This window comes from Crocodylus porosus, unplaced genomic scaffold (genome assembly GCF_001723895.1).
Source record: "Crocodylus porosus isolate Cpor-Errol unplaced genomic scaffold, CroPor_comp1, whole genome shotgun sequence".
Taxonomy (NCBI): domain Eukaryota; kingdom Metazoa; phylum Chordata; order Crocodylia; family Crocodylidae; genus Crocodylus; species Crocodylus porosus.
In genome coordinates, this window is record NW_017728925.1 from 11,203,495 (window position 1) to 11,218,659 (window position 15,165).

General features: G+C 39.2%; 2 protein-coding genes across 2 annotated transcripts in view; one reads left to right on the forward strand and one right to left on the reverse strand.

The window, feature by feature from the left end:
• Positions 1 to 3,586, reverse strand: part of FNBP1 (formin binding protein 1) — a 113,599-nt gene extending 110,013 nt beyond the window's left edge. The window contains exon 1 of the mRNA XM_019540790.1: positions 3,516 to 3,586. Within this exon, the coding sequence (XP_019396335.1) occupies positions 3,516 to 3,542 (27 nt within the window). The 5' untranslated portion in view covers positions 3,543 to 3,586. The remainder of the gene's footprint in view (positions 1 to 3,515) is intronic.
• Positions 3,587 to 12,081: 8,495 nt separating this feature from the next.
• Positions 12,082 to 15,165, forward strand: part of GPR107 (G protein-coupled receptor 107) — a 73,323-nt gene continuing 70,239 nt past the window's right edge. The window contains exons 1-2 of the mRNA XM_019541111.1: positions 12,082 to 12,111; positions 12,787 to 12,815. Of these exons, the coding sequence (XP_019396656.1) occupies positions 12,082 to 12,111; positions 12,787 to 12,815 (59 nt within the window). The remainder of the gene's footprint in view (positions 12,112 to 12,786; positions 12,816 to 15,165) is intronic.

A 15,165-nucleotide genomic window follows, 5' to 3' on the forward strand; every position in this document is an offset into this window, starting at 1 on the left:
TTGAAATATTAAGTGCAAACATCTCGGAGCTGGATTGGCACCTTTTAATGTACCATAAATTGGGAGCAGCACTGCCCCAGGTACAGAGCAAGCAGCAAAGCATGATTTCATCCCAATTCTCTCCCCACTTCCTCCTTCCTGCATGGAGGAAGCTGCTATACGAGCCCCTTTCCAGCTTATTTCCTTCTCTGCAAATTGGCTCAGTTGTGTGTGCTAGGGAGCGGTGGATCTAAAACTCATCGCTTTCCAGTCCCCTGGATTAACAGGCTTTTGGTGGCAGCCCTAACTTCACATGCCAACTCACAAATCAGGGAACCCAGGCAGGAGAGTAAGGGGTCTGTCTCCTCTTTCTCCTACATGAGTATGTAGGTCACCTCACAACTGAGCCTTTAAGAAGCAAGTAATCAACTCCTTTTGTGGAAAGTGCACGTACAAATCCTACTATCTCTTTATCTGAGTTGCGTGCGTATCACCCACACACTACTTTGAAAGTCTAACCCTGGAGGGTTTTGGCAGATGCCATTAAATATTGATGTTGTTATATGCTTCGTATTCCATGGTAATTTATTTGAAGGGGAATTAATTTGTATATGGGGTAAATAACTCTCTGAAGGCAGCTTGTCAAGAGCATGGATTTTTAATATTATTAAGTGAACCAAGATATCCTATTAGATCCTCAGAACAGTATCTTCTTTATTATTGTAGCATATTGAGTTTAACATTAAGAAACTGCAGTTATATGGACGTCCTATGAGGGATACATTTTATTAGTATTTTTTCTTAGACTTGGAGCCAAAATTCACCAGCTTTAGTCTGTCATCAAAATTAGGTCAGTGTTTTCATGAGAAAACTATTCGCAACTTCACCCCATTTCTTCCAAAGCAGGAGCTGCCATGAAACGGAGGGGTAAACTAAACAGACACATCAGCTTCACTCATTTCATTTTTCTCCCCGAATATGTGGTGCACCTCTCTGTTGCTTTTTACTTAGATTGTAAGCACTTCAGGACAGAAACCAGAAATACCGTATTATGAGTGCACTGTGCCTAGCAGAATGGAGCTGGAGCCTTGAGGCTCTATTGTTACCACCAGGAGTGGTAAAGCAGTAATGTGAATAAGCAGGGTTTATTTAGTACACAGCTCTTTTGCAGAACCTGTTGCACGGGGTTGTATTTTACCCACAGGGTGAGAGGCTCGTCTCCTGGGGTTCCTGGGACAACTGGAAAAGAGTCTCCAAATTTGTACAAGGGGGAAGGGAAGGAATCAAATCTTTCCCCACTTTAACAAACACATCCTTTTCCTACAATACACTTACTACAAATAGCAGAAGAGAACAAATATACAAGTACTACAGGGATTGATAGCTTCTATTACATGGAGAGCATTTGGAGCTGTAGGGTAGATTTATTTATTATTGGCCTATTTATTTTAAAGGATTTAAGGTGGGTTTGTAGCACTTCCCTTCAAAACAAATGTATCAAAAAGGGGATGTTTTACTGTTGTATTAAGGATGCCTGATTTTAGAAGTTACAATAAAAATTAAATACAGTACTGCAGACTTCCATCTCCTCTTAAAAAAATGAGGAATCTGTTTTTACATAACAGGAAAAAAAAAAAAAAGAATGCAAATTTGCAATATACTTCTCTTAGACTAACAAAATCATAAGGCTTTTCACTCCTAATTTTATTTCCAATCTCTTGCATCAGTGGCTGCTGTAGCACAGATCTAATATGGTGCACAGCCTGAAGAACAATGTTGTGTCCCTTAAAAGTATTAAAACATAACCATTTCTGAGAACTTTTAAAAACATATCCGCGCTCTCATTCAACAAAGCGTCCAGCACACAAGGAGGAGACCTAGCTATCTTTCCTTTCCTGTATTTTATTCCCACCTCAAACCAGCACTCGTACTCTGTACCTAAAAATCAAATTGCCCAGAGCTTAAAAAACAAAAAACAAACAAAAAAAATGGCCTCCTTGTGAGCTTTTCTAACTCGTATTCTGGCAGCAGTGTCAAAATGGTCAATTCATAGATCCATTCAAACCATCTCTTTGGTTCCTTTCTGCTTTTAAAGAACACAAGTAAAAACAGTTTGAAAGTACTACTAAAATACCATTACTGTTTTATATTATGGGCTGGATTCTGCTACCTCTATGAACAGCAAGTAGTACTTTTGCCTACACAAAGGGTCTCACTACAACCAAGGGGTCTACCTGGAGGGTCAGATCAGTGGGAATACACAAGACAGCAAAATCCAGTCTTACATGTATTTCTTTATCCAACTACCCATTAAGGGAAGAAAGAGTCAGGATTTTGTTCCCTTTTTCTGCATGTGCATTTTATGCATAAACATGAAAACAACTATTAATTTACACTGCAGTAACATCCAAAATGTCCTACGTGCTTTCTAAGCATAACCTCTACTATGAGCATCATACAATAGTTCCTTTTAATTAAAAAATTAAATGTACAGTATATGAAATCTTTAATAAAAAATATTAACTGCAGATTAAGGTTGAGGTTAGCTGGCTGTTTGCAAGATAGACATATGGTAATTTTCAGCATTGCTTTCTAGGAGAAAGTACTGTAAAAAGCAACGTAAGTTGTTCAGGCCTATAAGGATTCACTGCTTTCACTGAAAACTATCAATAAGTTTGATTGGAGTCTATTTTTTTTGTCATATCAACAAAAGCATCTTAAGCAGGATATGATTTGAGTTTCTCTGGTTACATCACTTTATACATCTAAAGTACAAACATGGCACATTTTTGGTCACAAATGTTACCTTATTCTGCACAGCATTATTTTATCGGTGGAGTTAATTTGCTGGTAAAGTACGGTTTCAAATACCAAGCAATAGGTAGTGTCACTGAATATTCAGTATCCAAAGGATCACTTCTAAAAATAATGCACGAGGTTGTAGGAGTTATTTGCATCACTGTCTCCCTACAGAAGAATCATTCAAGTCTGGACAACTGGAGAGGGGACATATGGGATTCCTTGCTTATGGTGATGGCAGAATCTCCAGGCATATAGTAGGAACCTTTGCAATTACTGCAAATAAAGTCTTTCTGAAACTGGTGAATTTGGCAAACTGAAGCAAGTTCATATCAATACTTTCTGGGCCCAATTTTTATGATAAACTAAAGCTCTCTACTTTCCTCTGCAGGCTTGAAACGGGAGCAAATTGTTCCCATTTCTACAGCACTTCTTAGATTTTACTTATCACCTTTATGATTCTTTCCTTGGTTAAGACGATATTTACAAACAGGAAACTCAATCTTGCAAACTCTTCACACACATAACTTCTGGTGAATTCATGAAAACTACTTTGCAACTTTTGAAACCTTCTGGCTTTGCGACTTAGCCTTTTTAGTTGCATGAAACCCACAGTTTATGTAGTGACAGACAAAGTATTTCCCCAGAACCTAAGGTAGACTTCTTTCCCCACAGATCTCCTACAGACAAAAGTTATTGGCAGCAGGAAAGAAAAATGAAAGGGAGAAAGTACTGACCTGGCTACCTGTCCTGGAGCACAACATTGGAAGCAGGATTTCGACTATCCAGAGCTCAGGAATGAGAACGGTGAACTGCCCGCACAAAGCAGCACAAACTTCCAAATGGGGGGAACTGAATGTGCAAATGCTTTGGAAATGTATGTTCCTGATTGTGAAATTAATCTTAAAAGGATATGAACCCAGCCTGTCAATCTACAGATCCTGATGCAAACAGGGTGGCAGATGTTCAACTTGAAGCAGAGTCAGCATTGCTAAATTAAGCATGGGTGATCTAAATTTCTTATTTATTTCAAAACAAAAGAGAAAAAAAAGGGCTTCAAACACGAATGCAGCTCTATAGTTGTTACACTGAAATAATTCACTTGAGTAAGGGCTGAAAAACAAAGTTTGCAGACTTTTAGATGTGGTAGCTAAAAAACGGCACAGGACTTGAGCGGAATATCAAGTTATTCAGTGTTATCAGATAATAGTAAAGTTAAATAAAGAATGCAAACAAGGTAATCTTTTTCAATCTAATAAAACACATATACAAATCTTTGTACTGCAAGGGAGCATTCTGGCAAGATGAATTTAACTTTTATTGATTTACTCTTTCTCTAGATGAAGGAAAATATGAAAGACATTATAAAATTTACCAATAATAAATGCCTAAGAGGATTCTTTCACTTCAACCAAAACATACTCTGTAGTTATCTGCCTGAAACCTTTATAATTCCCATACCTCTGTATTTCTCTCAACTGACACTGGAAAAAATGCACAGGCTCTATGAATATTAAAACCAAAAACTCTGAAAATTCCAGCATTGAAAAGTGTCAGTTGTCACATTTTTTTTTCCTGGCTCGTCTTTTCACACATTTTCATAAGAGATGCAATTACTTTTTTTCTTCCAGGAGAAGATTTTTTAAAGCTTTCTTTGTTCCTTTATTTTTTTGGATAATATAGATACTAAAATAGAAAGGCAAGCAATACTATTCCAAAACTGAATATAAATTGGGAAAGCATCTACTTCACTAATTTACTGTGTGCTTTGTTCAGAGACCACCTTACCTATCTTATAGAAAATGTAATTCTCAGTTAAGGCAAAAAAATTCCTCCCTTTAAAAACACAGAAGCAAACCATCATCGTGGCTAAGTGTCTTGGAAATATGGATGCAGAAACCGATTTCAATACCGAGAAAGACAAGAATCTATCATAGGCAAAATAAGTGTCTCACTGTTGCAGGTAGCCAGCAATACTCTTACATAAATGCAAAGAGGGACTCAGATTCAGTTGAATAATCCACCTACCTAGACTATATCAGCTAACAGGAATTTCATGAACTCCATGGATTTTGCAGCTTTTTTTTTTTCCTTTAACAGAATCAAGATTTTAAGGTCAGAAGGAACCATTATGATCACCCAGTCTGACCCCTTTGCATAACAAGCCCAGCTATCCCAGCAGTCTCTGGTGCAACTAAAACATCTTTCAAAGAGCTGTGCAATCTTTATTTACAGAGTCCTTGGGATGGAGAATCTGCCAGATACTGTGATAATCTATTCCAATATCTGATTACTCTCGCTGTTAAAACATATACCTTATTATCTGAACTTTGCCAACTTCAGTTTCCAGCCATTAGACTTTGCTAGGACTTTGCCTGCTAGATTTAAGAGCATTCTGGCCTTGGAAACCTCTCTCCTGAAAGGGAAGCAACTCCTGCCCAACCACTGCCTTCGGAGGAGTGGAGTTACTGATCACCCCATAATGCAGTTAGAGAAGTTGGGCAAGGCTTCAAGGAATTCTCCACGAGTTCCTAGGTGGTCCATTACTACAGGGAGATGATTCTTTACAAGATTAAATCATCCAGTAAAAACAAAACAAAACAAAACTGAAAAGAGATTGAGTTTACAGGTCCTAGACCTGGGGCAAGAGAGAAAAAGGAACTAGAATCTCTAAGCCAAACTGGGTAGGGATTTAAAAAAATAATACATGTGCACAAATGTTCAGAATGAGGAAGAGAGAAGTTCCTCTACCCAGATACAGATAGCCATTATGCTTCGCCATAGCCATGGGGTGGGCAGGGATCTCCCTCTGTGTCCTCAAGCTGACATGGTGAGCAACTCTCCCATCCCCAACAGTATCTTAAACACAAGTTTTTTGAAACCCACAAAGATGGTCCTATTACCAGTTGAACACCAACACTGCTCTCAGCCAGGAAGCGTAAAATACAAAGAGCTGGTTTTCACATGCCCTAAGAACCCTTCCAAGGTAGGGTCTTGTGCTTCTTTCTACGCTAAGCTCAGACCTTTCCTACATGTGTTGGTCTGCCACATACCCAATACCCATCACAATCCAAAACCTGGATGGCTAGGGAAATGTTGTGCTGGACTGGGCTAACAGAATTCCTCTGAGAATCAGATGCAGAAGGAAAATAATGCATACATCCCTTTGTACATTATGTCAACACTTCGCAGCTTGTATGAAGTACACCTTTGTAACGCAATAAAAGATAACAGTAACTTAGAAGGATTTTAATTCTTGTAGCACCATCCTCATACTAAATTATGGGGTTTTTTAATACAGAGAGTCTCAAACTGCTGTAAATGGGTGGAGAATTACAGTTGTGCCTGTTTTACTGGTAGATAAACTGAGACAGGAGAAGTTAAGTGACTTATCTCAAGTCAGAGGTAATGTCAAGAAGCCTCTTTCCTCTCACTATACTCTTGTCTATAAATAGCATTCAAGAACAGCAGTTCTCTAGCACATTTGAGGAGACTGCTTGTAGACCAGGTTTTAACCATTGAATCAGAGCACCTATGTGGAATAATATTCACTGAGTTTCTAGCCTATTTCCCATCCAGTTCAATGGGAGCTGAATCAGCTCATAAGGCTGATCTTGCAAAGATGTACATGCTTATCTTTCTGCATTAAGGGCACACAAATTAAGTATATGTTTAAATCTTTGCAAAATTAGAACTTGATAAAAAATTAACAGGAGTCTACTTGCATGTAGACAAGGATATTAGACTATGAAGATACTAAAAATTTAGAAGTATGAGGTTGATTAATTAAAGCCCATAATTATTCATATGAAGAAGGGGCAAAAAGCTAAAAGTAACATTATGCAGCTTCAACTTTGGCTTGTACCTTAATTGTATACCTTCAATAGGCTTTGACCACAGACATTTTTGGATGATATAATAGAACACATGTATAAAGGATGGAAAAAAACAAACCAAACCAAAACAAAAACAAAAACAAAAATAAAAAACCTCACTCTTAATGCAATGCCAGGAACAGAACTGTGCACTTCATGCATTTTTTTGTTTTTCTCCCTAACAGAATCTGAACGTCAAGTGTCACACTACACAAAGCAAATGTATTAGGGAGACTTCTGCCCTTGGGCTTTTTCTTTTCTAGTTGTGGATTGATTTTCTGATTATTTCCAAGTTCCCTCTATGGGGGAACCCTTCAAAGTGCATTATGGTTTACCCATTAGGGCCAGACAGTTTAATTGAGCCCTAATACCTTGAGGAAGCTTCACTGCCTTCCTAGGATGGATTGGTTCATACAACCCCTCCTCTGAAGCCAACACGATTAAAGAATCAATTCTATCCCCAGCTGAGTGACTTGCCCCCAGAGGGGAAATTAATACTGCTCCATTGACCAGCAAGCACCAGGCACAAAAATTTCCTTTCATGTTCTGAACAAAAGGAAAAGCAGTATGTTTTGCAATCCTAATTCTAAAACAGTCTTCTAGGTTTCCTCTGGTTTTTGTGCCTTTTCACATTCCACTACTTATTCAATATCCAAGGAGATGGGTTTATACCTGACCAAAGGCAACTCCACAAACCAATCAGAAAGACAATGTTATGTCAAGCCTGTATCAATTCCCATGCCCTGTCTGGATGAAAAGCAAACGTATCACATGAAAGGGAAAGTCTTCTGACCTTGGATGGAATTCAAGCAATAGCTGGGGAGGCAATTCTTCTGCTCATGCCATCTCTGTTCATTGCCTAGCTTTAGCGCACAGCAGAACAGCCAGCTGAAATCTCATCTCATGAAGAACTACGCAGAGAGTGCCTCAGTTATTCATCAAAGAAACCCAGTACTAACCAACAAACATGCTGCTACGGGAAATGACATCATAGTACTTGAGTGCCATGTTCAGGATTAAATGTTTCAAACAGACTCCAACAACTCTGCCCTTCCAGTCCCTTGGACTGAGCAAGTCTTAGGTTGTTTATTCTTATTAAATTGTTGCTGGCCAGTGTTCTTCCTGGCTTCCGTGATGGAAGACTCTTGATAAATGTTGAATCATGCACCACACATCAAGTGTGCATAAGGCCCACTGGTAGCATGCGAATACACATCTCACAGCACTCAGCCCATTGCTGAAAGTGCCCTACTGTAAGCATCACAGAGTCCCACCCAATACTATACCTGTAAAATATTCTGGTAATGAAAAGTGTGTGTGTGTGGGGGGGGGGAGCGGGTTCTAAATATCAAGGTCCCAATCCACCAAGAGTTTTCAAAGTAAGAATCTAGATCAAAAGAACCCAAATTCAAAACAGAGCCAGTAATGCACACATGCGGTCACGAACAACTGGTGCCTCCCAAAAATGAGGGGAAACAATTTGTGGGCAGCAGCAGGGTGGCAAGTGGCGACTGCCCACAGAAGCTGCCAGTGGCATTAGCAGCAGGCAATCTCAGGTGTGTGTGTGTGTGGGGGGGAAATGTGCCCCCCGTGCCCTCCCTACAAGTTGCCTACGCATGGGGTTCACATGATTGTGACTTCCACCTGCAGAAGAGAAGCTACTCCGCTTCCACATACCCTTCATATTCCTTCCAGTGTATTTTACTGGGCAACAAGCTCTCCTGTAGGTCATGATTGCTATGGTTAGTCTCCTTCTGAGAGGAACAAACATCATTTTCTGGCCAGCTGATGATGGAAGCTTTAAGCAAGGAAGCATCTAAATAAGTCTTTATTTATTTATAAGAGAAGGCTATTTAAAATTTTGTTTAACTTTTTCTCTATATGAAAAAGCTAGAAGAAAGTAGTAGTACAACCTTGTGGAGGCATTTAACTACAACAACATGCCAAGTTGAGAACAGAGGCCAGACACTATCTTCTGTTCAGCATACAAATGTATCATCACATTTAAAGTGCAATCCCAGGGAGATGAAGGATACTGCTATGCATCTGTTTCCCTCCCTCTTCTCCTTATAAACTTCTTCCTGACAACACATTAGCAAAAATACCATGGAGTATTATATTATCAAGAGACAGGGTGGGATGACTGAAAAGACATTTATGCAACATGATGTGGCAGTCCTGCCAGTTTGTGTGATGCCAATTTTTTCTTCTGCTACAGAAACGCAGCTGAATCTTGGCAACACACTCTTTAATGAATACAGCTCTTATAAGCCCCGCCTGTGATAGATCAACAGTTCTCATGAGGCCAAGAAATATTTCCTCTTGCTCATTTAACTTTTGTTAGGGGGGAAAAAAATGCATGCTCATTCATTCACTTGATGTTGTGCACCAATAAAACACCAACACATGATAAAGCAGAAGCTTAATTGTTTGTATGTTTGTGAGCAGTAATGCAGAGTAAAAAACATATCTGATCTTAATCTTAAAACTACTGACTAGAAAAGTTTTTAAAAAAAAATCTGTATTCAGAGAAGACAAGCTGCAAACTGAGAACAAACAATATGCATGCTCCTGGATATAGGTTATCATCTTAGTTTTGCTCAATTCCTCACCCACACTGAACAGGAAAGCAAAACCCAAATACAAAAATCAACATCTGTGTTTGAATTCAGTTCAGTAAAACAACTGTACATAAATTGTGCATCTGTACGGTGACATCTCAGTCTCTCTAGTCATTTTCACCAACAATCCAGGACTTATTCAGCATTACAGAATAGGTAGTGCCCTCTTAATGAACAGTTGCAAAATATTTTGCCTTTGTATTTAGTGTGAAACCCATGGCTTTTACATATCTAAATCAAGATCTCTCTCTCTCAAAAACACATTATTCAAATTCTTCTTTGAAGGTGGTTATTCATAGCTGCAAGGGATTTTGTACAGTAGCCATCACTATAGCACCCAAGCACTTCACACAAGATTATTTTTACAATGTCCTAGTAAAATGAGAGGATGGCATTCTCTCTGTTTTGCATATAGCACTGGTTTTCAATCTTTTTTCATTTGTGGGCCCTAAAACTTTTTGAAAGGTGTGGACACCCAACTGTGGGTATTCACATACTTTTGACTGATCATAGTCATCTTTCACAGAACCCTTAGTCAGCCTGTGGACCACAGGTATAAATAAAAAAAACACAGGCATAGAGAGATCCATGGCATGAAGAGAAGTCAAATAATGTGGTTGTTTTTGGGTTGCCCATGAGACCTTATTTTTCAGAATACTAAGCACCACTTTCAAAGCACGGCTCCCGCTGATTTTGGTGCCAGCTGTGAATGTTTAGCTCTTAATGCTAGCTGGAGCTCAGAGTATCTGGTTGCACACACAGAAAATAAGAAGTGAACTAAGAAGTGAACAGAGTGACCATCTGGAGGAAGTTAGGCGATTTGCCCAGCCAGTCCTCATTCTTACACTCAGAATCTTTCTCCTGCTTCTCCCTGGTCCCCCCTAGCTCATTTAAGTTCTCATCTAGATCTCTTCCCACCCAGCTTCCAATCCTACCCTCCATCCACCTGCTTCTCATACAGTAGTTTTTCAATACACCCTAGGCTAGTTTTTTGTCCCAGTCTTCCCTTTTTCTACCTCCATGTCTTTGCTCACCCAGATCCAATTCTCCTCCTGCACCTCACCTCCTTATCAGATCCATCACCCTTGGCCTCCTTCCATACCTCCTAAACTGGTTCCTAGTACCAGTTTTCTCCTCTTTCCAGTCTGATCTCAGTGCTCCTCCAGCCAATTTGCTTCCAGTTTTCCCCAGCGACTTTCAGTCCCAGCCTCCATTCCACCCACTTCTAATCCCAGCCTCCCCTCTGCTCAGTTTTGCACCCCAGTCTCTCCAGACGTTATCCTAATCTCTTGTTTTCTATATCCCTGTTCCAGCTTCTGTTCCCTCACTTTCAAATGAGGCATCTTTCTTCTCCTTTATTCTGGGAGCAGCCATTACCATATCCAGCTTCACCCCAATGCAGACTGAACTGTCATATCACACTTTGGGGGTGGCACGTACACTCCTTAGTCCCGCACACAGGAGCCAAGGGAGGACAACACCTTCCATGCAGATAAGAATTTTGGGAGCAGGGCAGTTGCATCCAATTGTGAACGGGGTCTTATAATAGAAAATGTTGGAGAACCTTAATGAAAAGTACTTAGCCCAGACAAAAATGTAGAGTGAGGTTTTTAAAACTGTCCAAAGTATTTGGTTATCCAACCCCTTTCAAAATTAATGGGAACTGTCATCACAATCTTCAAGGAAGCTGTAACTATTAAGAAAAAGGGTTCTCAGCATGTATACCCATGTATAGATGATTATTCTATTTCCATATAAGTAATAATCCATATTCTCTGTGCATCTGTGACCTGAATGCAATTAAGAAATTATTTTCAAATCACTGGATGAGCACTGTACTTATTGCTGGTAGCAAAGCAAACTTAAGTGCCACGTGCAATTCTCTGCTCTCAACCACAGAGAAGCAACCACAGCAAAGACAGTTGCCCTAGCAGCAGTGAAGACAGAAAATGGCCCTATCCTACACAACAATGTGGGTAAAAACTTCCTTTACAGTCGCATCACATTTACACTATTTTTTATTCCACCGCCGCCCAGCTCCCCGGCGGATAAAAAGTATTGCTACATAATAGATCCTCTCTGAGCAATATGCCCCAAAAATGCAGCTAGAGCTGGTATAAAAATGGTGTGTTATTCAAGCAACAACAAAACATAATCCAAGAGCATATTTCCTAGGAATTACTGACTGCATGAGCAACTTGAAGACCCAAAGCTAAACTGAAGGTCACTGAATTAAATCAAGCATTAATCCCAAAGAGCCTCCATGCTAAATTGTTGATTAAAAAAAAACAAAAAAGAAACACATCTTTCCTCCTAAAAAATAGAAAGCAAAACATATCCCTAAAGGCTTTATTTCAAAGCCAAAATCCTATCAGCTATACCCATTCTACCCCAAAGAGAATGGGTGTGTGGCACAAGAATTTAAGACAACAAACCTAGACCTCCCATTATCTTATTTCCCCCTCCAGAGACCCATTTTATTGTTTTCCCCAACATCATCCATAAAGCAGAACCTGAAGCAGCAATGCTGCCCTGTGGGAGCCTTCTTAGAAAAGTAATACCTGTTGTACAGTTAAGTATGTTACCCTGTGTGTTAACAAATCTAGCACCAGCTCAGACTTCATACCAGGCTCACCTGCTGCAAGAAACATATTTGATTAAATATTGTGAACTTGTTTTAAAAAAATTCTTATGGACAAACCCTTCTAAATAAATTGAATCAAAAGCAGTCAGTGACCAGGGAAATAAAGCTCCATAGCTCAACTGCAATCCAATCACGTGAAAAACAAAAAGGGACCCCCACTAACATGTCTGCTCAAGAAGCAGGGAGCATTGAGGTGCTGCTACCTAAAAGAGGAGGAGGAATAAATATACACGTTGAACAAGTGCAACATCTTTATTTTTTGCTGATGCAACTAGTTCTGTGTAAAAAAATATTGATCAGGCACAAAGGCAAATTTCAGTGGAGAAATTCAAATCGGAAAGTGTCATTTGTTAGGTTACAGGACTTGCAAGATAATTGAGAAAGGAATGTCTAATTCAGCTTGTAATGCATAGATTACCCAAGATGCAATGTAACCGCTTGTTAAACCAGTACATTTAGCAAGTTAAGAATGATTTTCCAATGGAAAGACGTGGCCTTTCTGACAAACTGGCACTATAACACAATGAGGTAAAACAAGCAGTGTAGTTTTTCATTTGCTCTCTCTCTTAGTAAAGGTACGCATGCAGAGGAGGACTTCTAAAGTGAAGCTTCAAAAAAGGAAGTTTCACTATGTCGATGGGTTGCAGATAATCCAAAAGCTTGTCTATCATCTGATGTTTGATTATACCCCTCCATGGCTTATGAGGGTGGGGGATTTTGTTCACATAGTAGCTGGAAGATTTTGTGACTAAGACTAGAAAAAAGCCTTCCTCCATACTGATTCATGTTGAAAGAATGTAAATTCCCTGGTCTTTAATGAAAAGGTAGCAAGTGATAAAAGAAAAATTATACCCCCTCATTATTGTAGAATTCCTGTCTCCTTAAAGACAAAAGCAAAATGCTCAGTGCAACTCAATGATACCTTTACAAACAGGAGGGATAGAGTCTTTCTGCTCCTCAGGCTTTAAAGAAACATAAATAGGTATACAAAAGGCAATGTACGTAACTTGGCTATTTTACAGACAAACTAAACTTCTGATAATAACAAGGAAGTGTCACACAATTTATTTTAATATGATCCAAGGAAGATTTGCTTGGGAATTCTAATACATTGAGTCATTTGCTAGCCTAAAATAGAGTCAAACATGTATTGCAATTAAGATACAGTAAAAACAATCCACCCATTTGATCATAATTTACATCTATAGGTAAGCCATCATTACACATAACATGACGCAGCATGGAACAACAGTAAGACATTAGAATCACACCCGTTTAATTTGGACAGCCTAGAGACGTATACATGCTATTTTGCAATGAAACACCCCTCAGAAGGATGAAGAAACGGAGAAAAAGACGACTTGCTCATCCTTAGCATCTGATACATCCGTCACATGGAAGTAGAGAACAGACAAAAGGCCAGATTTATCATTTGTGATCAGTTTAATTATGAGCCAAATTTCTTTATTCCCAGTCTTACTTCTTCTGAGTCATATCTTGTATTGGAAATAGGTTTATCAGGTGCAATCCTGGCTCTGCTGAATTTAAAGGAAATTTTGCAGTGGCTTTGACAGCCCAGGAATTCCCCCAGTACCTTGGGACGACTCACAGAGGAAAGTACTGCTCATAGTTTGTAAGAGGAAATACTGGGAGGGAACAGATTTAAGACTCATGTAATTTTAAAGTGACTGCTCAGGTCCTTTCCAACCCTACCAACTATGAAACTATGACTCCAAATGGAGCTCAGAAGTCTTCAGAGCCAGTTTATTTACAAGCACTTAGTCTCAGGGTACATTGCACACTGTGGTACGTGTGGGCCATGATGTTACTTTATATAAAAGGAGTGCTCCCATATTTGCTCATAAAGAACTCGTTCTCTCTCTCTCTCTCTCTCTCTCTATATATATATATGATGATCCACACTTCTAGTTCAATGTTTCTGATTCCTTAAGAAGCATCTCCCTTCTCCCTAGCTCAAAAACTGTAATGGATGTAATCCAGATAGAAGAGTGGACTGGTTGATTATTAAGGAAGTAATCCTTGATGAAAAAGGGAACCAATGTGCTTGCTAAGACCCAGTTTAATACAGTTTAAAGTTTAGTTTAAAGAATAAAGCACAGCTTTCATTGAAGATTATTTGTGAATGCGAAGCTGAAACAATATCGCATAATATCACCAAGGTCACTAGCATGCATTTTAGAACTTCAGTCTGAAACACTCGTACATTTTAAATCCTATTAACTTAAGATACCACTGTCAGGTTATTGTTAAATCCAAATGTAGATATTTGCTATCTGCATTAAGGTTTTGAAAACGTGGACGAAAGAGACATGAGTAATGCAAAAGGCAATTATACTGTCAGCTGCAGCGAGGAAGCAGGCCTTCAAGTCTTGAGTGTTCCACCATTATTTCAACAGTTCAAATGAACAGAACATGTCATTTGTTAATCTAATTATGTATTAATCTAAGGTGAGAGCTCTACATCAGTGATTCTCAATCAGGGTGCCACAGCACCTTGAGGTGCCTTGAGATCCTTTCAAGGGTGTGCCAGGGTGACATGCAATGTTAGTACAGCTCAGTGTACAAACATGAGGCACAAGAAAAATCCGGAGATTAAGTAGGAATCCATAGTATTAAAAACATTCTGACCTGTTGTGGACTCTACAAGTCCTCTGCAACAGAAGAACTGCTCTGTTATTTTTCTGTGGTCAAGAATTGAGTGAAAATTAAGAGCAGACATTTTCTGAAGTGTGCCTTGAGTCTAAAAAGGTCAAGATCCACTGATCTACATGGTTTAAGGTTGTAAATTAAAAACACATGATAGATTGCTTTGGAGCTATTTGTACTTTTGAGTCATGTTAACTGAACACAGTAAAACGAGGTTACATTTACAAAGCACCTTTCATACCGCAGGGTGGCTTTACGAGCTTTGGGCACTGTTCATATGAGCTAGGCTTTCAGGACGGTCTCCAAGGAAAGCCAAGAGGACCATTTGTGGAATGGTCAAACTCTTTTGTACTATTAGGATATTCAGCAACCTCTTGGTTAAAACATCAGCTAGCGAATGTCCTGTACACAACAAAGATGTAGACAGAGTATGTGAATGAATAACTTGGCCAAAGTTTTCTAACTCTCACCCTATTATTCATATTTAACATAAAGTTAAAATACCACAACATCCAAACTCTGCCACTCATCTGGTCCCGATTCATACGTCAAACAAGATAAATCTTTCCAAATCTAATCC